This window comes from Vulpes vulpes, chromosome 2, assembly GCF_048418805.1.
Source record: "Vulpes vulpes isolate BD-2025 chromosome 2, VulVul3, whole genome shotgun sequence".
Lineage (NCBI taxonomy): Eukaryota > Metazoa > Chordata > Mammalia > Carnivora > Canidae > Vulpes > Vulpes vulpes.
The window spans coordinates 51,693,452-51,721,435 of record NC_132781.1 but is presented as its reverse complement, the minus strand read 5'-3'; the positions used below and the strand labels follow the sequence as shown (position 1 = coordinate 51,721,435).

Here is a 27,984-nt window from a genome sequence, read left to right as displayed (position 1 = left end):
ATTGTCGGGATTTGTGCCCTTATAAAACGGACCTCAGAAAGCTTCCCTCACCCTCTTGCTGCCATGTGAAGACATGGCAAGAAGTGAGCTGTATGCAACCACAGAGGGTTCTTAACCCAGCCAAAGTGCTGGTGTCTTGATCTTGGACTCACCAGCTTCCAGAACTGTGAAAGTAAAGGTCTGATGTATTCTGTTAAAGCAGCCTGACAGTCTAAGACAAACGTGTACCCCGATCGCTTGGTGATGTGCCGGGGGTCATTACTAGCTTCTGAATGACTACTCGTGAGGATGCCCACAGCCTCTGGCCCTCCCCTCAGGGTGAACTAGGGCTCCCTTCATGTCATTTATACCCAGCGAGGGCTGCCAGATAAAATACAGGCTGTTCAGTCACATTTGAATCTGTGATAAACAATGAATAAATAATAAGTATGTCCCACGTAATAATTGGGACACATTTCTACTAAAATTTTTTTCATTGTTTATCTGAAATTTGAATTTAGGTAGATGGCTTGTTTTTTTTGTTTTGTTTTGCTAAATCTGGCCTTGGAGCCCAGCACCCAAACAGATCCCTGCAACGGCTCCCATGACTCTGCCCCATTCCCAGCTGTTTCCTTCTTTCTGTACCCCAGAAAATTATAAGTTTTGGGGGCACCGAGAATTGTGTCTCTCATTTCAGTACACCCAGCACGGAGCACAATGCCTGGCACACACTTGATAGTAGATTGTCTGTCAATATGGGCTAGTTATTTTGGAAGTTATTTGCAAGGTTCCTTACTGTAGGATGGAAATGCCAGGCTGCTCAGGGCGGCGATGTGACCGGCCCTTTGGTGGGTACTTGGACCAAGCACGGCAGATGGGAACACGAGCATAGCCATACCGGCTCCCTTCTCCCGAGGCTTTGGTGGGTGCAGACACTGGGCAAGTTACCAATGGGACTGAGCTGCATGAGATTGCTAGTGTTTTCTGGGTTTGCACCCATACCACCAGCCGCTTTGTGTTCTCTTCTCGGATGCTCATAACCACCCTCCGAGGAAGTTCCTATCTGCATCCCCACTTTCTAACTGGGAACTTTGAAGCAAAGAGGGGGGCAGTCGGGGCGCCTGGGTGACTCAGTCAGTTGAGTGTCTGACATTGGCTCGGGTCATGATCCTGGGTCCTGGGATCGAGTCCTGTGTCAGTCTCCCCACTCAGCGGGAGACCTGCTTCTCCCTCTCCCCCTGCCATTTCCCCTGCTTGTGCTCTCTGGCTCTATCTCTCTGTCAAATAAATAAAAATGGAATCTTTGAAAAAAAAGAGGGGGGCAGTCGTGTGCTCAAGGTCTCTCAGCTGGGAAGCAACAGAGCTTGGATTTCACCAGGCAGCCGTGGCTCCTAGCCTACACATTAAACTTCCAAACTGCATGCAGGTCAGGATGACAACTTGTGTCTAGAGAGAGCCCTTCCAGGCCAAACCCAATGTGTGAAAACTGGACAGCCCGTGGACACATCCCGGGAGCTTTCCCGGCCCTGGTGCATGGCTCCCAGCTGCCACAGGAGCTGGCGCTGAAGATCCAGGTTCAGAGGGTCCCACTGATCATGTCGGTTCCTCCTCTGATAAACCTGAGTCCACCACCTGCCCTGGAGTCGTGGTTGGGGTGCCTGCGTGTGTCAGAGTTCGTTTTTAGAATTGGGGATTGGCTCTTGTAAGGGTTTGCATTTGACAAAACTCTTGCTTGGCTCTAAAAATGAACTGTGTTGTGCCTTTTAAGATAGATTATCTCTTTTTATTTAAATAGGGAATACATGTGGTCCAGCGGATGCCTTCCCCAGGAAAAGTCGAATTTTCCTAGTTCCCATCTGTGTGACTTTCTGCTGGACAATCATACACTCAGGAAGGCTTTGGGCTTTCGTTCGCTCACCTGTCCATTCATTCGCTCAAACATGAGAATTATCGAACTGTGACTGGCTCCATTCATCCCAGGAAGGAGCATGGCTCCAGTGGCCTGGGAAGAACGTGGTGGTTCAAAGTGCGCTTGCTGAGCCGGGTTCCTATTGCTCAAGGATGCCAGGGATCAAAGGCCACCGTGGGAATGTTCTAAGCCCTTTGAAGCTCTTAACAAAGGGGTTTCTGAAAAGTTCAGTCATTAGGACCAGAGGAAAGCTCACAGACAACTACGAGCTGCTGGGAATGGGCTGCCAGGGGAAACGTGAGTAGGTTTGTGGCAGCAGATTCCTCTGGGCAGAGAATCATTAGGGAATTTCGAAATTCATGATGATTCATGCAAGGATAAAGGACAAAGGCAGGAGAAATGGCACCCTCGTCCCAGGGCAGGCTGGTTGGGGGTGTTTCTCTGAAATAGTCAAAATTGGATCTGACTGCTTATGCCTTTCCAACTGATCTACTAATTATATTTCTTCAAATTTTATATCCCTGACCCTTGTAAAAGGATTGCATTGAAGGCGTGTTTTAAGCTGCTTTTTAATAAGTCAATAAGAAAGCTCAAAATTATTTAAAGCTTCTTAAAGAGGATTATATTTGATTTCTTAGGGGAATTCTGGGGTGTAGAATAGTAAAGATGCTCTGTCCTTCTGAGATTGTTTTACATTGAGGAAGCACATCATTTAAGAGGAAAACTTTTAACCATTTTATTGTTGGAAAGGGGTTGACATTTCTGTACAAAAAGACTTTTCCTACATGCCGGCAGCATTAACGGAGTCTTAGGTCTTCGAGGGGGCAGGGATGGCATTTGAAGCTTTCCAGCAAAGGCTGGGACTCTCCTTTGAAGTTTGTTCCCCATTCTTTAAAATGAGGCTTTTCTGACATTCTGAAAAGAACAGATTCCCCGGGTAGCTGGGAGAGCCCAGTCTGGACATCATGCATCACGAGGAATGAAAAAAATCTGGGCAAGAGCAAATATTTAATTATTGTTCTTTAAGGGTCACGTGCACCAGTGAGGCCTGACTCTAAACCTGGTCTGCAGCGGGGAATGTCACAGGACGCAGGAGGGCTCCAGTCTCACTGCCAAGGGGACACTGGGGTGGGGAGGAGGCCTGCTGTGGGGCAGAGCAGAGAATCTTCTCCAAATGTCCCTAGTGCTCGCCAGTCCTGAATGCCCCGGGGCTAAGGAGAGCTCCTGGGGAGCTGGGCAGGGAGAAGGGGATAGGTTAGGGGCAGGAAAAATAAAGAGGCCACGTGACATCAGCCTGCAGCTTTCTCTGCACTGAGTCACCTTTGGAGATTCTCGAGACTGACCAGCTCAGATGTCCTGCACTGACCACGTGCCTCTCAATTCAGACTCTTATTGTCCCCCCACTGGAGCATCAAGCCAGACTCCTGGGGACCCCCTGCCTCCCAGGCTCTGCTGTGCTACCAGTCTGACTCTCCTAACTGCTGTTTGCTGATCGTCCCATGACCACTGACCCGCAACTGTACAGGCCACTGCCTGGGCACACGCTGTGAGATGCCACCCGTATCCTGTTGGTCAGCTTTCCCAGTCCTGAAATGCTGCCTCTCCTGGGAAGTCTGCCCCTTAGCTGGCGGGTAGACAAGCCTGATCCCTCCTCAGCACCCCCACAGCCGGATGTACTTATGATGCCGATGTGCCACGGGATTCTGTGTGTCCTACCCTCCACGTGGTCTCCGTGGCCACATGCTTCCAGGAAGGCCCCTGGCATGTTACCACTAGAAAAACCCACTTCTCCCTTCACTCCTACTTCACATACCACATGCTCTGGGAAATCTTCCCCACATGATCCCACAGCATCCTGGGAGGGTGGGTGGTGCACTTCTTTCAGCTTCTGGGCCCCTAGAACCTTGCTTATCTACCTATTTGAGCTCCTGTCTCCCCGTGAGCTGTAATAAGGGTCACACACACGTCAGCCCCAGAAGATGGGGTCTGGCTTATCCTGATATACTGCTTGGCACCGAGGTGGTTCCCTGACATCTGTTTGATCAGGGCTGTGCATTAATAGGTGCCCCCATGCCCCGCCCCATGCTTGTCTGTGGGTGGCATTGCTGTGCCATATCGTTGGAGGGTGTGGAGGGCCGAATGTGTCCCCCAAAAGGATTTGTCATAGTCCTAATCCCCAGTACCTGTGAATGGGAACTTATTTGGAAATAGGGTCTTTGCAGATATCATTGAGTTAAGGATCTCAAGATGATATCTTCCTGGATTTTGGGTGAGCCCCAGTTCTAATGACCAGTGTCTTTGTAAGGGAAAGTGTGGGGGGGAGGTTTGAAGCACAAACACATAGGAGGAAGAGGCCCAGTGACTTGGGGGCAGCGGGTGGAGGGAGACCCCTGCAAGCCAGGGTCTGCCAAGGATTGCTGGGGCCACCAGAAGCTCGGAGAGGGACACAGAGCACATTTTTCTGAGTGCCCCTGGAAGGAAGCAATTCTGCTGACACCTTGATTTCGGACTTGTAGCTCCCAGAACTGGGTGAAAGCAAATTTCTGTGGTTTTTAAGCCACCAAGTTTGCGGCAATTTGTTGCAGCAGCCCCAGAAAACCAATAGATGTCTGAGGGCAATGGAGGGCTTCCTGACCTGTCCAGGCTGTGACACTGACTGCAGGCCCCAGGGACAGCTGGAGACACGAGCAGTCTCTTGTGCCCACTTCCTACCAAGCTGACTGTTGTGTCTGTGCTGCAGGCTGGTGAAGAGGCTGCAGTACACAGTAGAGGCCTTAGCAGGAGGGAGGCCAGAGTCAGGCATCCCTGGCCTCCCAGCCTCCCAGCCCCTGGCCATTAGCTGGGTGGGCCAGGGTGTGCATGTCACCGCTGAGCACTAATCTGTGTCACTGGGATAAGCACAGACCTGCTTTGTAGGATACAGTGAGAATTCATTCATTCATCCATCTATCCTTCGACAAAGATTTGAGCACCTACGATATGCCCATAACTATTCTAGGCACTGGAGATAGAGCCTTGAACAGCACCAGCAGAATGACCCCTGCAAGCTCATTTGTTACGGGGAAGAGACAGTTGGTGAGCACAATTCATCAGTAAAATACACGGTTGATAAGTGCTGTGGAGGAACACTAAGGGGGGTGGAGATGAGGAGAGGTGGGGGCACAGTTCTCAATGAGAGGTCAGGTCAGAGACAGTCACTGAGGGTCCCTGGGTGTCAAGCGCTTCCCTGACCAAGACATGGGGCACAGAGTACTTGCTTGACTTCCAGGAGCTGTGTGTGCTTGTCTGAGCCAGCTTGGGCTGCTGTCACAAATTGCCACAGACTGGCCTGGGGTGTGGAGAGGGGGCCCTTAAGCAATAAACATTTATTTTTCCCAGGTCAGAGTGCCGGCACAATTGGGTTCTTGGGGAATGCCTTCTTCCGGGGGTTCACGGCTGGCTGGCTTCTCCTTGTGGCCACACACATGGAAAAGGAACAAGCTAACCTTCCGGCCTTTTCTTAGAAGGGCACTGATCCTATTCAGGGGGACTCTGCCCTCATGACCTAATCACCTCCCAAAGGCCCCACCTGCAAAAGCCATCACCCTAGGGATTAGGCTTCAACATATGAATTTGGGGGTCTGAAACCAGCACCCGTAACAGCACTCAACACAGGAAGGAGTTCGTGTCTTCTGTGTCTCCCCGTTTCCTTTGTCTCCCCATCTCCTGTGTCTCCACCCAGGATGCTCTGTGCTCGCTCACCCTGCATTCTGCTTGGTCCCTCCTGGCTTCCCTGCCTTGGGCAACCTGAATGCCAGGGCAGGCATCTGGGGTGCAGAGAAGCAGGGGCCACTGACTCACACTGGCAGTCTCGGGGGCATTCTTGGTCTGAACCTGTGGTCATATGGAGGAACCTGCCATGGCCTCCTGCCTCTCCCTCATTCAACCTGCTCCTCTTGGAACCATAAAGAAGCCAAGACGTTTGCAATTCCTTTGAACACAAGTTGGAGAGCGGAGATGGGAGATTGTGGCGGCAGAGTAAGGCGGCGTATTCTGTTTTTCTCTTCTCATCCACCCACCCTGGTCAGGTCTTACCACTCTGCCCCTTCCACAGGCGGTGGCTGTGAGGAGGGTATCACCGCTGGGCAGTAAAGGGTTAACCCAGCAGGTTGGGGATGTCCCTACCCTCTCAAGTTCCAAAGAAAGGATGAGGCCCCGGCTCCTTGGAGGCAAACCTCTAAGCTCTCAGCCCTTGAAATGTCCTTCCTCATGAGAACGTCTGGCTTAGCTGAGGTTGGGCTGAGCCAGTGGGTCCATGCTAACAGTGTGACTTCTGGTGGGGGCCTCGGGCCACACAGCGTCATGGAGCTCTGGAAGGGCTGGAGACTAAGATGAGCCATCCCAGTGATCAGCCTGTCTCTGTGACCAGCTCCCAGTAAAACTCTGGACACAGAGGCTTGGGGAGCTTCCTTGGTAGGCGATGCTCTGTAAGGATGGTCACACCTCCAAGCTGGGAGGAGTAAATGATATCCACACAACTCCGGGGGGGCAGAGGAGAATACTGCTGGCTCCTACCTCACCTGCTGGTTCAGTCTGTGTCCATAAACTGTGACCGTGAGAACAGTGGCTTTTCTGAGATCGGTGGTTCCTTCTGGTGAGTGTCTGAGCTGGAGACGGTCTTGGGAACCCCCACAAATGGCAGCCACACTTTTGGCCTCTGCTCATCCCTGAAGACCTGGCATGAGGCGGAGAGACAAGGTGCACCCTCTTACCTCTGTGGGCCAAACAGAGTCCACCGAGCTGACCGAGCCTGAGAGGTGGCTGACCTGGGGGGCACTCCGGCCCATGCAGGGGTGCTTCCCCCGCGAGTCGCTCCGTGCTGCTGATGGCACTGGGTGTGCTTTCCACCCTCCGGGCTTCAGAAAGTGCCCCCTTGGAGAACAGCAGATTAGACTCCTCTAATCAGCACAACTCCATTGACTTTTATTACTTTGGGCAAAAGAAAATTTGCTCTTGAACAAGCAAAAGCTCCCTGAGAGTTCTCGAGGTGTCCTGTTTGGAAAGATATGAGGGACGAGGGACAAGGCAGGTGGGGTGCTCGTGGGCTTGGGTGACAAGGAGAGAAGTCATCGTCTGAGGAAGAGAGGTCTGGGCCTGGCCCTTTAACACCAAAATGATGGAGTTCATTTGCATTTAGATCTCCTCCGCTCCCTCTTTTCATCTAAAGACAAATCCTCACAAAAGGCTGCTTAATTAGACCAAATTAGATTTCCGCTCAGCAGCTTGTCATTCATTACAAAATGCTGTTCTTTTTCTATTTTGGTAATTATAGGCTGGTCTGTACGAGTTTGTAAGCATTCACTCCAGCCAGGGAGTATGACTAGCATTCCTGATTTTGTTCAGAGAAGAGGAAAATTATTCAGTTGCACCAAATCTGTCTATTTTATAAGTTGGATCAAGACCATCGCCGGAGTCTTTTACAATAATGAGTATTCTCCCTCTTAATTCTTTAATGATTAATTGTCGGAGCAGCACAGAGCTTGGTAATTTCCAAGACTAAAAGCTAAGTACAAACAGATTTCACATGTAGCAATTATGCCATATATTTGAAATCTTTACCTGAGTTATTCAGCCCTATCGTGTGTGAGAAGCCACCCATTAAATCATTTATAGCACGGCCCTCATCCTCCGTTAATATCGATCAGCAGGCGCCTTCAGGGGAGCTTGGATCTCTTTTCCCATCGCTCATTTCCTCCTCCCAAGCGAGGGGCTGGAGCCGGGGCATCTGCAATGTTCACCTGCAGGCCTGGGTTTGGCGGATCCAGGGCCTTCATTCCCATGTTGCTCACACGCCCTCCATCCATTGCCCGCAGTGCAGCTCAGCATCTAAGAAGGCTTCCCACAAACCAGGGAAGGTTCTCAGAGTGGCTGCCATGTGTGCTGGAGAAGCCAGCTCAGTCCTGTCCCAGGGTGGCCCCGTTGGCTTCACGTTGGTCACTCGGGTTGAGGGCAGGTGGGTGGTGTGAGCCCTGGGCAGCATGTGGAAGTGGGACAGGTGCCATCAGGTCTCTCTAATTAGTGCCACTCGTCCCTGTTCCCTGAGCTTACTGCGTGAGGGGCGCTGAGGCCTCTCTCCTCGCCCAGGCATGAGCTAACAAACAGGAGCGTCCACACTGGGCCCAGATCACGCTAGCTCTGCAGCTTTCCTGCTGGCTGCTCTGCCTTCCTGAACAAAAGACCTGGATGATGTGGATCGGGGTGATGGGGATCCAGGCATGCTCTGGAGAGAGAAAGGCAGAGCTGGAGGAAGTCCTAGAAATCAGCTCATCTGCCCTCTCACTCTATCGATGGGATCCCTGAAGCCAGAGCAGGGGAGAGGGAACCTCCTCTGGGCTGCCCTCCTGGACTGACCCTCTCTTTAGCCCTCAGCCTCCCCCACCTCCTGTCATTATCACAAGTGGGAAACTGCCCAGGCTCTGGTGTTCTCACCAACTGCAGGAACTGTGACCTTTCCATGGGGCCCACTGCAGGGCAGGGCTGGTCTTTTCCACTTTTTGCCCTCAGAGCTCAACTCCCTGGAGAATCTGGGAACAGATGCCATACTGACAAGTCAGGCCTGGGAGGAGCAATCTTTCCATGAACTTCCAGAACAGCAGCCGCCTGCACGACTCATTGATATTTAGTCATGTGAACAGTCCTGAAGTGTTCGTTGAAGACCTACTGTGGGAACACCTGGGTGGCTCAGCAGTTGAGCATCTGCCTTCAGCTCAGGTCATGATCCCAGGGTCCTGGGATCAAGTCTTGCATTGGGCTTCCTGCAGGGAGCCAGCTTCTCCCTTTTGCCTATGTCCCTGCCTCTTTCTCTGTGTCTCTCATTAATAAATAAATAAATTCTTAAAAAAAGATTTACTGTGTGCCCAGTACTGGGGACACTGTAGTAAATGGAACAGAGCTGCCTGGTGCTCATGCCACTGATGTGCCGTTGAGTGAGCTGTGGCCAAGACTACCACCCAAATGATTGGTTGGCTACAGTGAGGTGGGTCCAGGGAGGAAAGTGAGATGTCACAGAGGCTTCGACTCAGGGATGCAGAGTTCTGAGGCCGTGACAGTTAAGCTAGGAGTTGGTGGGGACCCAGGAGTGGATGATGGAGATGTGACTGATGGTGGATCTGGGTCCCTGGGAGGTATACTTCTTCATAGCAGGCTGAGACTCCTCAGCTCAAAAGCCCATTGGCACCAACACTTCACATACCCATTTGTTTTAAAAACAGCCCGAACAAGCAGATTTTTAGCCATTTAGGGCCTGCCTAAATGTATATTTCATAATATCTCATCGATTGTAAATTTTTAGCCATTTAGGGCCTGCATAGCTCTCTAATTAAAAAAATTTTTTTTTAGAATTTTTAAAAAGATTTTGTTTATTTATTTATTTATTCATGAGAGACACACACAGAGAGAGAGGCAGAGACACAGGCAGAGGGAGAAGCAGGCTCCTCACAGAGAGCTAGATTCGGGACTCAATCCCTGGACTGGGATCACGCCCTGAGCCAAAGGCAGATGTTCAACCGCTGAGCCACCCAGGCATTCCCTGCATGGCCCTCTAAATGACACCAGCATCTGCTAGCCATTGATCAAATAGAGCCTTAAGTTCATAAGACCCCAAATAGTCTCATGTTCCATGTTTAAGACTCCAAACTGCTGCCGCCCAGTGGAGCCAGCAGAGCCAGGCGCCCTGCCCTGTTCTGAGCCACATCACCTGGACACGGAAGCCCGTCTCCATTGCTTCCCCCCACCCTGGGCTCCTGTGCTTTCCTCCCCTTCTGGATGGTGGTCCCTCCCCCATAAGCCTCTGGACAGCCTCACACTGTGAAGGATTTCCTTCGGGTACAGTCCTGTCCAAGAGGCTTGTGCATCAGTGCCTCTTGAGGTCAGCCCAAATGCCTGCACTCACTCCCTGACACTCCTTCATCCCAAACCAGATTATTATCCATCTCCGTATGCTCCCAGGTACCGAGCACTGTGCCCTGCTCCCTGCAAGTGGCCGCCACTGCCCGTGCTGGAGGGGTGATGCATTGCTTGGGTCCCCACATCACTTTGTATGAGCAGTGGCCCAGAGCCAACCAGAAAACAAGCCCACAGTTGCATGGAGGGGGGAGCAGTGGGGCCCTGTCCCCCAGCCATCCGGCTCCACGCTGCAATCAATACCCATCCTTATTAACAGGCTTCATCCTAGAGCCTCTTCCTCCGTTTCTGCTACATGCTCTGCTAACAGGTCAGCTGCCATTTTGTGTTAAACTCCTTCTCATTTATTACAATACCAGTTTTTTATTGACATGGAAATAAAACTTACAATCAATGAGATATTATGAAATATACATCAAAACAGAAGTCACTGGAGCTGGCGTTTTCATCTGTTCTCGGGAAGGAACAAGGGTGTATGTGGGGGGGGGCGGGAAATACTGAACATTTTTCTTCCCTATTACATGATGCGATTTTCAATGAATCTATAAAGAAAATGAAAACATAAATAGAGTAACCAAACAGAATGATCCTTGCAGCTGTCAAAACTTAAAACAGTTCAGTTCTCCTTTGATTTCTGTTTTAAGTTTTGAAAAGTACATAGATCATTCTCTGCTTTTTCTTTTTCTTTCTTCTCTCTCTCTCTCTCTTTTTTTTTTTTTTTTTTTGGTGGGGAGCCTCCTTCTTGGGTCTGTGGTCCTGCGGTCCTCTGCCTTTGACCCTTGGCTGCTGAGGTGACCAAGTAACCAGATGAATATGTCATTTATCCATCATGCTGACGGCTCCCTGTCGGCGGAGTGGCTCCTGGTCTATTCCTTACTCCTCAGCAGTCTGGAAGCGTGCTCCTTTGCTTGTTGGACGCCACATCAAAGTCAGCACAGACGTGTTTCTTCCCTTTACTGAGGCAGTGGTGCGCTGGAGAAGGGGAAGGAAGAGCCCATCCCAGCTGGTGCACACCTACTGCGCACCTCTCACCCCTTGACGCTTCAGACTCAGGTATCTCTCTAAATCTGGTCTCTCCACTCAAGGTGGGGATGGTTATCCCTGTTTCATGAATGATGGCAAACTGAGACTCCAAGGGGTCACACAGTCGCTTGGTGAGAAGGATCAGAGTCTGGATTCAGATCCCATCTGCCTTGCACCAGGTGGACCTGGTGAGGACTCCCGAGATGGCCTCGCTGAAGGAGTCCCTTTTTTTTTTCTGAAAGCCTTAGAGCCCGCTCTGCAAAAGAAATCTGATGTGGAGACCTCCCTGTGAATAAAACTTGGATGATAGTGGCCGCCTGGCTGGTTCAGGATGAGGGCTTCATACACCGGGGAACCTCTCCTTTCCTCTTCAGGTACCCCGAGCTCCTCTCTGAGCCACAGGGGACTTGTGGCACTCGGTGGGAAGGTCACTGATCTCCTAGTGTCTCTCAGTATAGATGAGGCAGGGGCCACGGGGAGCAGGCAAGGTGGTCGGGCACCAGCTCCCAGGTCTCCGTTGGCACGGTCCAGTACTCCCTCTCCACCATTAGATGGTACATAATATCAAGTGAAATCCATCAAGTTCCATTGGCCCTTGGCCTGCTTTGGAACAACTACTTCGTGAAGCTCTCAAAAGCCTCTCGTAGATGTGCCTTCACCGGCTTTGCCATACAGACTACCTCAGAGAGCAACAAAACCACATGGGACCTGGTTTAAATATTTGAGTCCTGGCGGAGACACCACATACCCATGCCACGCAGGCTTACTTCCTTAAGATGGAAGGATGTTTTCCAACTTTCCAATGTGTCGTGGTGAGATAGATATTTGCATTTCTTTTCTTTCTCATCCCAAAGAGAGAGAAGAGTTTCCTAAATTGCTTGGGTGGGAAGCATGGCATATCTTTCCTGTGGACATATCAATTTTTCTTTTTATGGAGGCAAAATTTACATAGAATTCACCATTAGTCATTTGTAAATGTATTCAGGGCTATGTAGCACATCCACAATGTCAACAACTGCCTGTCTAGTGGCAAGACTGCAAAAGGAAATCCCATACCCATTAACCAGTCACTCCCATCCTCCTCTTGCCCTGTTCTCGGGCAATCACTAATCTACCTTCTTTGTCTGTGGATTTGCCTGTTCTGGACATTTCACATAGATGGAATCACACACTCTGTGGCTTTTGTCTTGGGGCTTCGTTTCCTTTAGTGTAATGCTTCCAAGGTTTGAGCACACTGTAGCATGTATGAGGACTCCATGCCTTTTTATGGCTGACTAATATTTTACTGTATGGATCTAGCTCATTTTATTATCCACTCATTGGTTGATGGACCTCTGGCTGGTTTCCATCTTTTGGCAACTGTAAATAATGCTGTTGTGAACATATATTAGCTTGAGTACCTGCTTTCAATGTCCTTGGGTATGTACCTAGGAGTGGAATTGCTGGGTCATCTGATAATCCTATGTTTAACTTTCTGAAGAGCCATCAAATGGACATATGAATCTTATGACTCGTTCTCTATGGACACAAATGCAGACAGAGTTGCTGATAATTCAGAATAGTGGAAAGGCTCATGAATACCACTAGCTAGTATGCCTACTTTTTATTAAGAACCTCTGCTCAGGGGATCCCTGGGTGGCGCAGCGGTTTAGCGCCTGCCTTTGGCCCAGGGCGCGATCCTGGAGACCCGGGATCGAGTTCCACGTCGGGCTCCCGGTGCATGGAGCCTGCTTCTCCCTCTGCCTGTGTCTCTGCCTCTCTCTCTCTCTCTCTGTGTGACTATCATAAAAAAAAAAAAAAAAAGAACTCAGGGGTTGCTTGGGTGGCTCAGCAGTTGAGCATCTGCCTTTGGCTCAGGGCTGATCCCAGGGTCCTGGGATCGAGTCCTACATTGGGCTTCCTGCATGGAGCCTGCTTCTCAACTCTGCCTATTGTCTCAGCCTCTCTCTCTCTCTCTCCCTCTCTCTCTGTCTCTGTGTCTCTCATGAATAAATTTAAAAAAAAAGAACCTCTGCTTAGAACTTGCCCTGCATTATGAAATGCCCCAATAACCCTATGAGCTAGGTACTCTCATTGTACCTATTTTATAGGCTCAGAGGTTAAGTGACTTGCTCAAAAGTCACACAGAGTTGAGAAGCTAGAATCCTAACCCAAGCGGTTTGGTCCCAAGATGGCCAAATGGTAATGTCTCTGTAACGTTCCAAACAATTTCTGTTTGGATCTGGAAGGTCACAGGGTACAGGCTGGTGGCGGTAGCTCTCCACTCCTCATTATGCCTGGGCTCAGACTACTATGAGAACAAGCTTGCCTTCCTCGAGTCTGCCCCAGCTGTGGGCATCTGGAGTGGGCCTGCCAGTTCCCATCGTGCACCGCCCACAAAACACACAAGTGACATGTGACTGTAAAGCATGACAGTGAGGGACTTCTCTCCATGAGAGCATTTAGCTTTATTCCTTGTTTCTTCATTAAACAGCCAGTTTATTGGGCATCTGCTTTGTGTCACCATGGTTTGTGGTCAACACAAACACATGGTTGTTCACTCATCTCAGCCGTAGACTAGAGAGCTGGGGTCGTTTGCCCCATTTTACAGATGAGGAGCTCGGGGTCCGGACCACACGGGTATAATTGGCAGCGCCAGTGTCAATCCTGACTTTCAGGTCTGGGAGCCCTGCCAAGTGGGCAGAAGCCATCCTAGCCACCTTCCTACCTTGGGGGCACCCTCTCTTTTAGGAGCCTCTGCTTTTGCTGGGGAGGAAAACTTTCTGTGAGTGTGTTCTCCAGGACAATGAGCCACCTCAGAGAGTGGCTTGGGGCTGTTCATAATTCAGATGACATCGTAGCCAGTTTCTATTGCTTTCATTAAAAAAAAAAAAAATCGAGATCATGGTGTTTCTCCTCCCAGCCTCTCACGTTCGCCTTTTGAAAATGCTGCGCGTTTCCCCCTCATCCGCCTAAACCTGCTGTTGAGTTACCGGCCCCCAGAGGCTGCAGGCTCCGAGAGACGCATCCATGCACTTTGCTGCTCACCGCCTTCTCCGAGTGTAATCAAACATCAAGCTAAGTAGCAAATAAATCTCTCGATCTCATAAGCTGCACAGCGAGATCATGTAAATGCAAATGAAGGACCTGGTTTCAAGCTGTCGGGGGGAGGGGAGGGAGCGCAGGGGCCCTGTCACCGTGACCGCCTCAACTGCAAGGGCCATACATCAGTCGCAGTAACAGTCCCCGCAGCACGAAGGGAGAAGGGAGCCCGAGCCGCCCCAGGGAGATGGAGGAAGCAGGCCGGCTGCAAAACACATGCAGCTCTGGCCGTGAGAGCAGGGTGGCCGGGCAGGTGCCATGGGGCCTGGAGAGGTGTCTGGCTGCCTGAGACTCCCCTTGGCCTGAGCTGGGGAGTTGCTCTAGTAAAACCAACTCTAACCGCAGCAGTGGCTGAAGCCACAGCAAGGGCCAGATCCCACTAAACACTCAGTGCAGCCCTGGGAAGTTTTACAGGTGCGGAAGCAGGGGCCAGACAGTTTAAGTGACTTGCCCAAGGTCACACGGGCAATGGCAGAGCTGGGCCTCAGTTCTGTGTGACATTAATAAGCCGGCTTCCTGCATCCTCACCCTGGCTTGCGGCCTCCCCTCCACCAGGGGAGCAGCCAGCTCGGGCCCCATTATAACCCCCACAATTACACTGACACAGGAGAAGAACCGTGAATGTGGCCCTTGACAGGTGCATAGGAAATAGAAACTTATGCTTTAACTCTGCCATTCGACTTTTTCAATTATAAAAGTAAACTCCCAGCACCCTCTCCAAAGGCCCCATCCCTAACCACATACCCTCACACAATCAGTTACATTAAGTTTCCTTCCAGTATTTTTTTCAATGAAGCTTTTTTTATACGCTCGTAACCATAGTATATGTAAAATTCTGAACCCTGCTGTGTTTTTTTTTTCACTTGACATTATTTTATATGCCTTTGATCATATATGGATGTGGTCTTCCCATGTGTGCCTTTTTAGTATCATTATTCGGTGTTCAACTGCCACTCACACAATGCACATGGTTCAAAGAATCTGGCTTCTAAGACGGTGCCAGAGTCCTTTGATGCATAATGCACCTTATTTCACATGATTGTTTATCTGAGGTTCTCATTATGGAAATAAATAAATATCCTCTATGCTAATCAGGATCACAATTTGCATTTATATTGTGCTTTTCATTCGAGGATCTTAAGTTGTTTTATAATAATGAACTATCCCTCTATGAGCGCAATGGTATGTGTGTGCATTCGCATGCATGGGTATAGCTATATACAGATATTTATTTAATAACTACCAGGCAATAACTGTGGGATTTCACGTAACTACACTTTAATAGGATGCAGGAAAGTGAGTGGAGGCTTTTCAACTGTCGGACAAACATTCATTTAGTTCAGACGCTGGGCTAGAGGGTTAATGAACTACATTCTGTGTGGCTGCCAGGAAGAGGGAGGGATTCCTCTACGGGGATTTTTCTGGATGGAGTGAGTATCTAAGGTAAGTCTAGAACCCACACACTGAGCTCCCAGACTGGAAACCCATCTTGGAAATGTTCATTTATCTAGAGTCAGATCTGGTTCCGGGCCAACCAAGAGATAAAAGGTGAACTGATTTCACCCATTTTCACCTCTTGGCTGGGAAACAGGGGCTGGTTAAAAATTTTCAGAAGCATATTGGGTGGGAAATTCTTAGACTTGAATTGCAAGGCCAGCTCGCATGTTGTGCAGTTGTTTCACGAGCACCGGCTTCGGTGAGGCTCTAGGGCTAGGGGGGTGGTCTTTCTTACCCTCAGGTGACTTCAGAGCAAGGTAGCAGCTGGAGGGGAGCGCCATCTGTACTTGCCCCTGGAAAACCCCCGTGATCCTCATGCCAACCACTGCCTGCTACGAGGGGGCTTCCGTGAGGGGGTGGGGGGTGAGGGCCTGCCTGGCCAGCCCAATCCGGGGCCTGTTTCCAGAGCCTGGTCTCTCATGCAAGTGGCAGAGGGAGCTTCAGTGCAGAAGGAGCCCAGAGAATCCGGAGACCCCTGGGACAGGGAGAGAGCTGGTTTTAATTAGAGCTGAGAGACGGGAAATAAGGCAGCGAGGGATGACATCTTAATGAGGTTTAATGAAGCTGTCTGCTGATGGGGACAGCTGTCACCCAGAGCTGTATTCCAGCCAAGCCACGTTGTGACAGAGGAAACTCAGAAAAAGGCACAGTTTGAATGCTGCTGAGGAGGGCCGGGTGGTCTGATGCAGAGCCCCGATTCTGCTCCCACCTCCAACACCTCTTGACTCAAGCACCTCAACCACCAGGAGGGATCCCAGCTACTGGGCCATATTTGAACAGCTTCCTACGGTTCACACTTCCCTGCGGTGCAAAGCTAAGGCGTCATGCCTCTTAAAAGACCTTGAGGATTTTGCAGGAGACGCCTTAGAATTCCACCACCAGACATGGGAAATGCCAGAGGGCCTTGCACGTGCGGGCTAAAAGGGATTCATGGATCCCTTCTCTTCCTGAGCCTTGACTTCCCCATCTGTCCACTGGCGATGATGTGACCTCCCTCAGAGCGCTGCTGGGGGGTCAGCATATCTGGGGGAGCTGAGTTATCTACTTTGGCTATTCCATTTACTACCTGGGTGGCCTTGGCCAGGTGTGAACCTTCAGGTTTCCCATCTGTAGAATGGGAAAACTACCTCCAAGTGGGATTGGCAGGGTTCAGGGGGGAAGCACAAGAATTTCTCAGGACAGAGTAAGTGCTCAGTAGAAAGGTTTACTAAATAAGATCAGATCGCATGAGCCCCACACATAAGAGGTGCTCAGTAAATGTTAGCTCTCTTCCTTGTTTCTTTCTTCACTTCTGCAGCAGACAGAGGGTGATGGTTCCAAGGGATCCCCGTGTGGGGAAGGTACTTATAACCTTCACATGGCCCAACAGCCCGGCCATGTCACCTGCCCCAGGACCTTTGCACATTCCAACTTGAGAGCTGTTACCTCTGGGCTGCCCCTCATCCTTTTCTGGGCTGGGCCAGGGGCGGGGGGGTGCGGTTGGTGGGGGCAGGTAGCGTGGGGGTCTGAGTAGCCAATTAAAGTGGAGATTTGTGGCCAGTCTCATCAGTTTCATGGATATCAGACTGGAGTTGCCATGGCGAAGCCGGTGACTACTACATCAGACCTGAAGTCACCTTCTCTTTCAATGGCAGCTGATCTCAGATGTCTGTCATGACTCACTTGCCTGCATCTGGAAGTTCAGGGTCAGGAGCTCTGACCACCTGTTTGTTGATCCTCAGCTGGCTTTACGTGGCTCCCCTGAGGTGCCCAGAGACCTGCAGAGCCCTCCACTGAGCAGCTTTCCCCTGGAGGCTTCTAGAAGGTCTTTGTGGACAGCTGGGAAAGGAGGCCCAGAATTGGCTCCAGGCCCTCACACCTCTGGCTCAATGTTCCTTCCTGCTTCCAAGAAGCCCCTCGGAGAACCCTTGGCTCTCTGGCTCTCCCTGGCTGACCCACTGGAACCTTCTTCAGGTTGACTCTCTCCAAAATGCCAATCCAAGGTCGACATCTTTCTTTTTTTCCTGCATACTTGTCCCTGACCCAGTCAGGACTTTCCGTCCTGTGTCCACGTCACATCAGCCTACAGTGTTTTCCGAAAGGGCAGCTCTTGCCAGAACCCCAAGCTATTCGTGAAAACAGCGGACTTTACCTGGGGCCCTCCTGGGCATCAGGCTCCCGAAGTGCATGCTCTGTGTGTGCGGAGGGAGGGGCAGTGCAGAGGCCAAGGCACATCCACTCTGCATGAGCAGCATGTTGCCTGCAGAGCTAAGATGATGGGTATACTAAATGCCAACTGAGCAGTTCAGAGGCAGCAAAAACCACATGGAGTCAGGCGTGGGTTCAAATCCTGCCTCGGCCACTCATTAGCTGTGCAGCAGACCAGGCCTTCCAGTTGCCCGGGCCTCTGTTTCTCCCCCAGAAGCTGGGCCAGTGGTGACCACTTTGCAGGGTTATTTTAAGCCTCAGAGGTGATGGAGGCTGAGGAGCCTGGCTCGTGGTCACCAGGATTACAGGGGTCACCTGTGGTCAGTGGTGTTGGCACAAAGTGGGCTGGGGAGCTTGTCTCATTGGTCAGCTGAGCTGGTCATGGGTGAGTCCGCTGCTCCTCTGGGCATTCACATGTGAACACAGGGGTCCCGAGGCACCTGGCCTTTGGACCTAAAGGCCTGAGCTGCCAAGGGTGGAGTTTCAAGCACAGGAGAGTTTGGGGCTGGGTGGAACCCCAGAAAAGGTCAGGGAGCACTCCCACAGCACTAGCCTGGGATGCTCTGCGCACAGCTCTGGGGGTGCGCTTGAGACAGGCCGGGGATCCTTTGGTGTCCTACAGGTGACCCTCTCGGATGCTGGGGTGTGACCTGCCCAAGAGGGAAGCCAGTCCAGCTGTGGGGCTGGAAGGCTGAACCTCCTTCTCGGCTGAACTCTTGGAGAGCCCTACCTCATTCCGCCGGCTGATCCTGCTGCCTGGAAAAGTTAGCGCATATGACAAAACCAACACTCAGGCAATTCCGGGCACGAACCCACCATCGCAAAAGCACACAGCAGAGCGCCCTTTGGGACTTGACAAATTGTTTTTGTGCTACTGCTGCCAGTGCTTACACTGTGCTTGCGCAAAGCGGGGGTACCCCATGGTGCTCGAGAACACAGTGCTCCTTCAACCCGTAGCCATGGCCACATCACAGATGAATGGGTTCTGAAGGAGGCCTGCATGCAGGACTGCACGGCCTGCGGGGCACCCACGTCAGGTCAGGAGGCAGTAGGACCAGCACCCCCGAAGCCCCCTCGAGCTGCTTTCAGCCGCCACCCCTGCTCCAAGGACTCCCGGCATCCTGCAGGGGTTTGAGCCCCCTCTGCATGGCCCTTGCGTGTCTGGCTCCTCTCACCCTGCACTTCATGCGAGAGCTGCCGTATGGTTGTGTGTGGCTATTTTTTTTTTTAAATTGTTGCCGTAGCGTGGGACTTCCCAGCCTGGGCAGTACTGGCATTCAGGGCTGGGTAATTCTTCATTGTTGGAGGTGAGGCCTGTGTTGTGCTTTGTAGGACGGTTAGCAGTAGCTGGCCTCCACCCACCCCATGGAAGGCAGTACCCCTTCCCAAGTTGTGACAAGGCAGAATGTGTCTGACCCGGCCAGGTGTCCTCTGGGAGGGCAAACCTGATTGAGAACTGCTGCTATGGGGCGTTCTATGGAGCAAATACGTCACAACTTTTTTTAACCACTTATAATGGCCATTTGGATCGTTTCCAGTACCTGGCTAGTAGGGGTTGAGGTGCTGTGAGCATTCTCAGACATGTCTTTGTTGAACATGGGCACTCATTTCTGGTGCATGTCTGGGGGGAACTGTTGGGATACCGTAGCCATATGTGTAGCTTTAATAGATATCGCTAAACAGTTTGCCCCAGTGGCTGTTTATACCTCCCACGAGGTGCATCTGTGTTCTGGTTCCTCCACATTCTCACCAATAGTGTTGTTTTTACTTTTTTTTTTTTTAAGATTTTATTTATTCATAGAGACAGTGAGAGAGGGGCAGAGACACAGGCAGAGGAAGAAGCAGGCTCCATGCAGGGAGCCTGACATGGGACTCGATCCCCGGTCTCCAGGATCACACCCTGGGCTGCAGGCGGCACCAAACTGCTGAGCCACCAGGGCTGCCCGAGTTTTTACTTTGCATTGCTCAGAGATTAAACAACTTTGAAATCTGGATCTTGGCCACTTGGACATCCTCTTAATGAAGTGCCTGTTCAAGTCTCTTGCTCATCCTTCTATAGGATTGTCGGCCTTTTTTTCTTATTAATTTGTAGAGGCTCTTTATATACGATGGATAAGGTTCCTTTGCCAGGTATATGTATTGCAAACATCTTCTCTCACTGTGGACTCAGATTTTTAGAGCTAGAGGCAATCCGTGCTCCCCCAATCCAACTCCTGAGTGCACTTGACTATGGGGTTACTCGGTCAGTTGTCCTTTTTGCAAAACAATGTATTTCATAAGGGCAAAGACTTTGTGTCTGCTTTGTTTGCCCTAGAACTCCCAACACAGGACTGGGTGCAGAGTAGGTACAAAATAAATATTTGAGGAGTGAAATAATGGGTGATCCTCCCATGGGATGATTCTTGCAGCCTAAGGCTTCAAGGCATTTGGGCAATTGTTGATTCCAGTCAACTGTTGGTAAAAAGTGCAGAGATAGGCACCCATGTGCTTTTCCACCTCCCCGCCCACCCCACCCCCAACATAACAGCCAGCTCCTGAGTCTGTCTGTCCTTTCTCTGCCAACTGGAAGTCTGCCCACCTGCACCTGCCCTGAGGGAGGCGGTGGGGTGGGGGAAGCCTCTCCTGGAGAAGTCACATTTTAATTAACTTCCCCTGCAGTCACCAGAGAGGCCAGATCATTTTCAAAAACAAATGAGAAGCCAGAGCTTTGTCTGCAGCTCAGAGTGAGTCTTTCAGAAGGAATTCAAGGCAAACCACCCAGCAGAGGCCCCATGCACTAGCCTGGAACCCAGGGCTCCATCCCTTTCGAGGGAAGTGGGGCCTCCTGGGATTTGAGTTGGGAAAGAAGAGGGAGAACGATGTGTAGAAGAGGGATGATAGGGTCTCCAAGGAGGCATTTCATTCATTCATTCATTCATTCATTCAGCCCCTACTTGCCGGCATCTTTTCAATGGCACAGGGAGAAAGAGGGGTGAGGATAAGGGGGCAGGGGACACAGGGGTGATCTCTGTACCTTCTGCTCATTTTTGCTGTGAACATTAAACTGCTCTAAGAAAAACAAGGTCCAGGGGCACCCAGGTGGCTCAGTCGCTGAAGCGTCTGCTTTGGGCTCGGGTCATAATCTCGGGGTCCTGGGATCGAGCCCCGTGTCTGGCTCCCTGTTCTGTGGAGAGCCTGCTTCTCCCTCTCCCTCCTGCTCGTGCTCTCTCTCACTGTCTCTGTCTCTCTCTCTCAAATAAATAAATAAATAAAATCTTTTAAAAAAAGGTCTATCTTTAAACAACAACAACAACAACAACAAAAAAAACCTAAAAAAATTAACCTTAAAATAAATGAAGAGTGAGAGTACATTCTACTGGGAAAGGCATGTTAAGCTGATCATCATGCAGTTAATGACTTGATTACACTGCTTTGTAATTTCTAACGGCTTTACTGACACTTAGTCACACAGTGTACAATTCACACAAAGAAAGTGTACAATCCAGTGGCTTTTCGCTTATTCCCAGACTCATGCAACCATCACTACCATTGATTTTGGGATACGTCTTAGCCATCACTCCCCACCCCAAACATTCCCATCCCATCCCCCTCCCAGCCAGAAGCAACCACGAATCTACCTTGTGTCCATTTGGACTTGCTACTTGAGACATTTCACGTCAAGGAAGTCATGCAGTACGTGGTCCTTGGTGCCTGGCTCTTTCCCTGAGCGTCATATACAGACCCAAAGCCCTTCTATGCTGCAGAGGTACTACTGGGCAATTTTGAAAGTGTCCTGTAGATAGAGCTCACCCTAGGGTGCCGTATGACAGGGAAAGTCTGGACTGAAGGCAACCCGGGAGAGCTTCACAGAGGAGGAGGTTTTTAATCTTGGGCATTTATTGAGCACCTGCAATGTGCCAGCAGGAAGGGGAAGGCAATAGAAGTCATGGTTCTGGCTGTGTGGGATTTTATCATCCAGACATTTGGGTGGCTCATGGGTATTCGTTTAGCCAGTGGATCTGAGCGTGGGCTGGAGACAGACAGCTGGTGTTCAAGTCCCAGCTCTGCCACTTTCTACTGTGTGGCCTTATGCCAACTGCCTGACTTGTCTGTGCATCAGCTTCCTCATCTGAGAAATGGGGTTAGCAAGGGGGGCTGCCTCACAGGGCAGCTGTGGGGACTCAAGGAGAGGCGCAGGGGAAGGGCTGAACATTGTATCTGGGACACGATCAGAAGTCAACAGAGGCTCCATGAAGCAGAGAGGAGATGTTCTAAGCATCATGAGGAGTAGGACCTCTGACCTCAGGAAGCTGCTCCGCTAAAGAGCTGCAGGGCAATCTAATGATTAGGAGTCCCGGCTGGAGGCCTGACCCAGCCCCGTGTGGAACCCAGCCCAGCCCTTAGGAGCTGTGGGTCACCGCCTCTCTAAGCATCCGCTCCCCTGTCTATAAAATGGGGGAGTCACGTGGTCAGTTATAGGGCCATTTGTTCCTACATCTCCCTCCTGGGGGGCAAGGAGGAGTGCACCAGGGACACCGAGAATGAGAGCGGCACCTGGGTGACTCAGTGGTTGAGTGTCTGCCTTTTTTTTTTTTTTGTATATTTTTTTATTGGTGTTCAATTTGTCAACATATAGTATAACACCCAGTGCTCATCCCGTCAAGTGCCCTGCTCAGTGCCTGTTACCTTTGACTCAGGTCATGACCCTGGGGTCCTGGGATAGAGTGCTGCATCGGGCTTCCCACAGGGAGCCTGCTTCTCCTCCTGCCTGTCTCTGCCTCTCTCTGTGAGTCTCTCATGCATAAATAAATAAACTCTTTTAAAAAGAGAGACAGAGAGACAGAGAGACCCAGAGAGTGAGGAAAGCTATCTAGCCACTATAAAGGTGATACAGGCCTTGTTGCCATAGCCCCACCTGCAGGTGAGGATTTGAGAAGCCATCCACATCTTCACGAGCTGCAGTAAGCGCCATATAAGCCATTGTGTGTGGTAGGAATGAAGAGTCAGGTAGGAAAGATGCCCCCCACCCCACCCCAAGGGGACCTCCAGGTGAATCTCTGTGAACAAGGCCTTCCAGCATATCTGCGTAGGTGAGTCACCTCCAGCTCCAGGCAGGCAGATCTGGGCTGGGCCCCGAATGCACCTACCCTGGACGAATTCGCCTCCTCTTTCAAGGCCTCAGGGGTCCTCCTGACTTGACTCTTGACTCTGCTCGCTTGTCCCTCAGCACGAGCACCCCAGCAGCCTTCTCCAGCGGGAAGAAGTGGCCCCTTCCAGGGAGGCTCAGTCATCCACACCCTGGCAGCCCTGCAGTCACCCACAGGGCCTGTGGCAAAGTGAGCAGGTCCCATGACTCCCACTGCTGAATTTGGTATCATGTGGTTGGTCCAGTATTCCACTCCTCACCCCTGCTCTCTATCTTTCCCCAAACAGGCTGAACTTGGGAAGCCCCGAGAAAGAAGCTGCAGTCTGCCTGGGATCGACTTTAATTATGGACTCTACATCCGGGGGCTGGATGGAGGCGTCCCCGAAGGTGAGCAAGCCGACTCTGCACCTCAGGGGATTGAGCTCTCAACCCAGCCTGGCCACTCGGCAGCAGGCCACGCTCCGGGAAAAGAGCCAAAGAGTCACGGTGTCTGCCCCACAGCATGATTCTGATAGAAACCACAGTCAGGGCTTGGCCGAGATGGGGAGGTCCAGGCAGGGCCCAGGTGAAAGGAAGCAGGGACATAGCACGGGCCCCAGCCAGTGTCCAGCCTTGTCCCCAGGCAAGGGACTGTGCTCCGTCCCGTGTGAGCTTTGAGCACAGAAGGGGCTCAGGCCCGACCCTCTGATGGCCTCAAGGAGGTAAAGGCCAGGCCGACCCAGCTCCACCAAAGATGCTCAGGTGCCCTGTGGGATCTCTGGGGATCCTGACCCCTCCCTTCCCAGCAGGCCGAGCAGGGCTGTCCCCGTAGCAGGCTCTGGGCTCATGGGAAGGTATGCATGCCTGGTTCTCCTCAGTCAGGTGCCACCGCCTGCTTCCTTCCCTGACTGCCACACCGTGGTGCTGTCTCTCCCCACGCCTAGCCATCGGACACTGGAACGTGTTTAAGCAGCAGCCCACCTGCCCCCACGAACTGACCCGGAACTACATAGCCATGAACCGTGGGGCTGTGAAAGCCGGCCTGGTAACTGCTCGGGAGAATTTCCTCTACCGTCAGCTCAACGACATGCGTATCAGTGACCAGGATGACCGGCACGTCAAGAAGGAACTGCCCTCTCTCCCACCAAATATGACGTTTGGGATCCGGGCACGGTAAGGTAGCTGGCACGCAAGGCTGTATCCCTCTCCATGGGGCAGGAGGGTGCCCAGAGGTGACTGCATCAGAAAACAATGTGAGGCATGATTTTTGACTCCAGGAAGGGGCGAGAGTTCCAGGCCTGTTTGATCAGTGTGTGTCACAAACCTTGGTCACAGTGATTGGTACAGCAGCACACATGAATGCATGACACTCTATAAAAGCAGAATGTGGTTGCATGTAATCAAATCTCAACTCAAACTGCCTTGATGTGTTTGTTGTTTTTTAAGTGGGATTTACTGGCTTATATGATTGAAAAGCTCAAGGGTACAGTTTCAGGCATGGCTGGATCTAGGTAATCAAGGGATATGATCAGTGTTTGGTGTGTCTCTCCGTGTTGTGGCTGTGCTTCTCAGTCCTGGCTTCATTCTCTGACAAGCTTCTTCCTCATGTAGCAGAATGACTAGGAACAGTTCCATTTTTTGGTGGGAAGAGCACAGAAACTTCAATAGCCTTGAGATTAAAATTCTTTGGTCCAACTTTAGAGCCTGGCCTATCCCTGAACCAACCACCATGAATAGGGATTGTGAAGTGTACCGATTGGTCAGTCCTGGGTGACATGTCTGCCTCTGAACCAGTTGCCAAGACCAGGAGATCCTGACGCCCTGATCGGCCAGGCCTGATCTTCTGCCCCTTCTTGGAAGGGGTGGTGGGTTGGAATCAGGGTCTACCATCTTAGGGGCTGGTGGTGGGAAAGACGCAGAGATGTGGGCTCTGACTCCAGGAGGAGGAGAGCAGAACACAACAGCAGACAAAAACATCAGACATCCGATACAGCAAGCCTTCCTAACCTGTTCTGTGTCACAGTCCAAATCGGACAAAAATCCCTGATATTTGTGCCTCAACTGTACAAATAAAGAGAAGCACTTGCAGCTGGCCAAATGGCCAGGGGCTGCCAGCTGCCCCAAGCACCCCCAGATGCCCGAGACTGAGAAGCCAGTATCCTGGTCCAACAGTGCCTCTGACGATCTGTCCCTCACCCTCATCTCACTGTTCCTGGATAGGTGACTTCCTCAGTCTCTGCCACCATACTTTATTTGTTCATTTATATATTTATTTGGTGGTTCCTTCTTTATTTTTATTCTTTTCTAATCTTTTTTTCTTTTATCGTGGTAAGCTTTACTATTTTTAAATGTATAGTTCCCTGGCATTAAGCACATTCACATTGCTGTGAACCACCACTGCGTCTTAGTGGGCGCCCGAATTGCCTTCCTTTTTAAGGTTGAATAATATGGGGATCCCTGGGTGGCGCAGTGGTTTGGCGCCTGCCTTTGGCCCAGGGCGCGTTCCTGGAGACCCAGGATCGAATCCCATGTCGGGCTCCTGGTGCATGGAGCCTGCTTCTCCCTCTGCCTGTGTCTCTGCCTCTCTCTCTCTCTCTGTATGACTATCAAAAATAAATAATTTTAAAAAAAAGGTTGAATAATATCCCATTGTACATATATACCACGTTTTGTTTACCCATTTATCCATCAATGCACATTTGCATTATTTCCACCTTTTCAGCTATTGTGAATAGTGCTGCTATGAACGTGGGTGTGCAAATGTTTGAGTCCCTGCTTTCAATTCTTTTGGGCATCTGCCCACTAGTGCAATTGCTGGGTCATAGGGGATCCTAGGTTAAGTTTTTTTGAGGAACTTCCACAGTGTTTTCCATAGTGTGAGTCACCATACTTTTGCATGCTTTTCCCTTGCCTTTTGACCCTACCTAGTAAAACCTCCTTGTTCTTCAGAGTTCAGCTCAGCATCATCTCTGCGGTAAGCTCACCCACCTCCCATGGACATCTCTCTACCTAAAATGCATTTCTATTCACCAGCCCTCAAAACCCACAACGTGACACTAGAGACATATTGGAAAGTCATTCCTGGACTGGCTTATCTAATCGTCTGTACACCATCCTTTGCCCCCTGTCAGTCCCTCCAAGGCCAGGCAAGGTTTCCCAAGATTGCCCGGAGTGCAAGGGGAACAGAGAGTCCCACTATGCGCCACATCACTAGATGAGTCTGGGCCAGTCACCAGTGTCTCCAAGACAGCATGGTTTCTGGGCGCAGCTTTGGCTAGGGGTCAGCCTAGGGTTCTAGTTCTGGCGTGGTCCCCAACTATTCTCCCTCCAAGGTTTCCAGTTCCTCCTCTGTAACTCAGCATTCCAGGATTCTCAGGTTATGTTTGGGCTCTGTGCTAGTTTCCTTTCCTTGTCTTTTAAACCCTTGTGCAGGAGGTCTGTGGGGGTAACTTGCCAGCTTAGGCAGGGAGAAATTAGCTGACCTCCCTAAACTGTGTTCTTGACCTGATGTGCTTATATTTAAAATAACAAAGTTTTAGGGGCACCTGGGTGTGCAGTCAGTTGTATCTGAGTCTTAGTTTCAGTGCAGGTGGTGATTCCAGAGGTTGTGAGATGGAGCCCCACATTGGGGCTCCCTCCATCTCTGCACCTCTCTACCACTCTCTCTCTCTCAATAAATAAATAAATAAATAAATAAATAAATAAATCTTTAAGAAAAAATTTTAGAAGACATAGAACATTAGCTATCACCTAGTTCAAAGCCTTTATTTAAAACAAGAAAGCAGGGGCACCTGGCTGGCTCCATCGGTAGAGCATGTGACTCTTGATCCTGGGGTTGTGAGTTCAAGCCCCATGTTGGGCATAGAGCTTACCTAAAAAAAAGAAAAAAAGATTAAAAGTAAAATAAAAAGGGACACCTGGGTGGCTCAGTCAGTTGGGCAACTGATTCTTGATTTTGGCTCAGGTCGTGAGATCAAGCCCTGGTGTCAGGCTCTGTGCAGATTCTACTTGTCCCTCTCCCCATGCTCCTCTTTCTCTCTAAAATAAATAAATGAAATCTTAAAAAAAAAAAAAAGAAAAAAAGACAAGAAAGCAGAAGTTCAGAGAAGTGAATAGACTTTTCCAGGCAAGTTGTGACCCAGACAAGAACCAGATTTAGAGTCAGGCCGGCAGACTCCCTGTCCAGTGCTCTTTCTTCCACACCTTGCCTCCCTGGGGACTGAGTTACATTGCGAACACCCACAGCTTCTGGTCCTGGGGCTGCGTTGTTCCACGTACAATGGAAACGCTTAAGTCAGCCGGGCTCAGAAAGGACATCCATTATCATCTGGCTTTCAATATAAAATCTTAAATTGCTATAAAACTGAGTGGCTACAATTCCAGGGGAAGGACGTGATGAAGTGCCGGCTATATCTTCTGTGATGGTAAATGGGCTTTGCATATGCAAATTGAATGGATTTTAAAATGGTATTTAATGACAATTTTCGTAGCAGACGTTAACATTAATTGCACAAAAATGAAAATGCTGCATTAGGTTGCTGTTAGCAGCAAATATCGTGGCCATAAAGCTTTATCTTTATCAACAGCAGCCCTTTCTCATGTGACAGGGCAGCTCAGCAAATTGCAAGCAAAAGGGCTTTTACGGAGCAAAGATATCCCCCAAAGCAGGCCCAAATCAGCATCAATTCCGCTTTATTTCTTTGTAAGTGGAGGTTAAGTGGCTGCTGGAAAAGCTTTTACCAAGATGCCCAGCCTGCCTGCAGAGCCCCTCCACCTTACAATGTAAGTGCGAGGAGCAGTTAAAAGATGATCGCCCCTCTCCATAATGGGGCTATTACTTTGAAGTTATGGGGCCGAGGCCCATTTCCTAATGATCACCTTTTACAAGTCTCAATTGTATTTATTTCTTTACTTTAAAAGCATGTTAAAAAACCAAATCTGATTACACACGACTACCCGAGGAGTTGTTGGGGTGATTTGGTCCAATAAATAAATAGACAAAGAAACAAATGAGTGCCATTTACTCACACGTACAGATATGTTAAAAAAAATAATAAAGTCCCATCTCAGACTAAATACATGGAAAACACACTCTAAGCTAGGGATGCTAATGAGCATGCTAAGTGCCACGTGAGGCAAAATTCTGACCACAGCTATTACTCTTGTGCCCCGGTATCAAATCCTCTTGCCCTTTGTGTATCTTACAGTGCACAAAATAACAGGTGTGAGGGGGCAGTGCACAACTCCACCTGCCCACCTTCCC

General features: G+C 50.4%; 1 protein-coding gene across 2 annotated transcripts in view; it reads left to right on the top strand.

Moving 5' to 3' along the window:
• CFAP77 (cilia and flagella associated protein 77) overlaps nt 1-27,984 on the top strand; it is a 132,172-nt gene that overhangs the window by 52,052 nt on the left and 52,136 nt on the right. For both annotated transcript variants that reach the window (XM_026009559.2, XM_072748314.1), the window contains exons 2-3: nt 23,030-23,129; nt 23,666-23,894. In XM_026009559.2, coding sequence (XP_025865344.2) covers nt 23,030-23,129; nt 23,666-23,894 — 329 coding nt within the window. The remainder of the gene's footprint in view (nt 1-23,029; nt 23,130-23,665; nt 23,895-27,984) is intronic.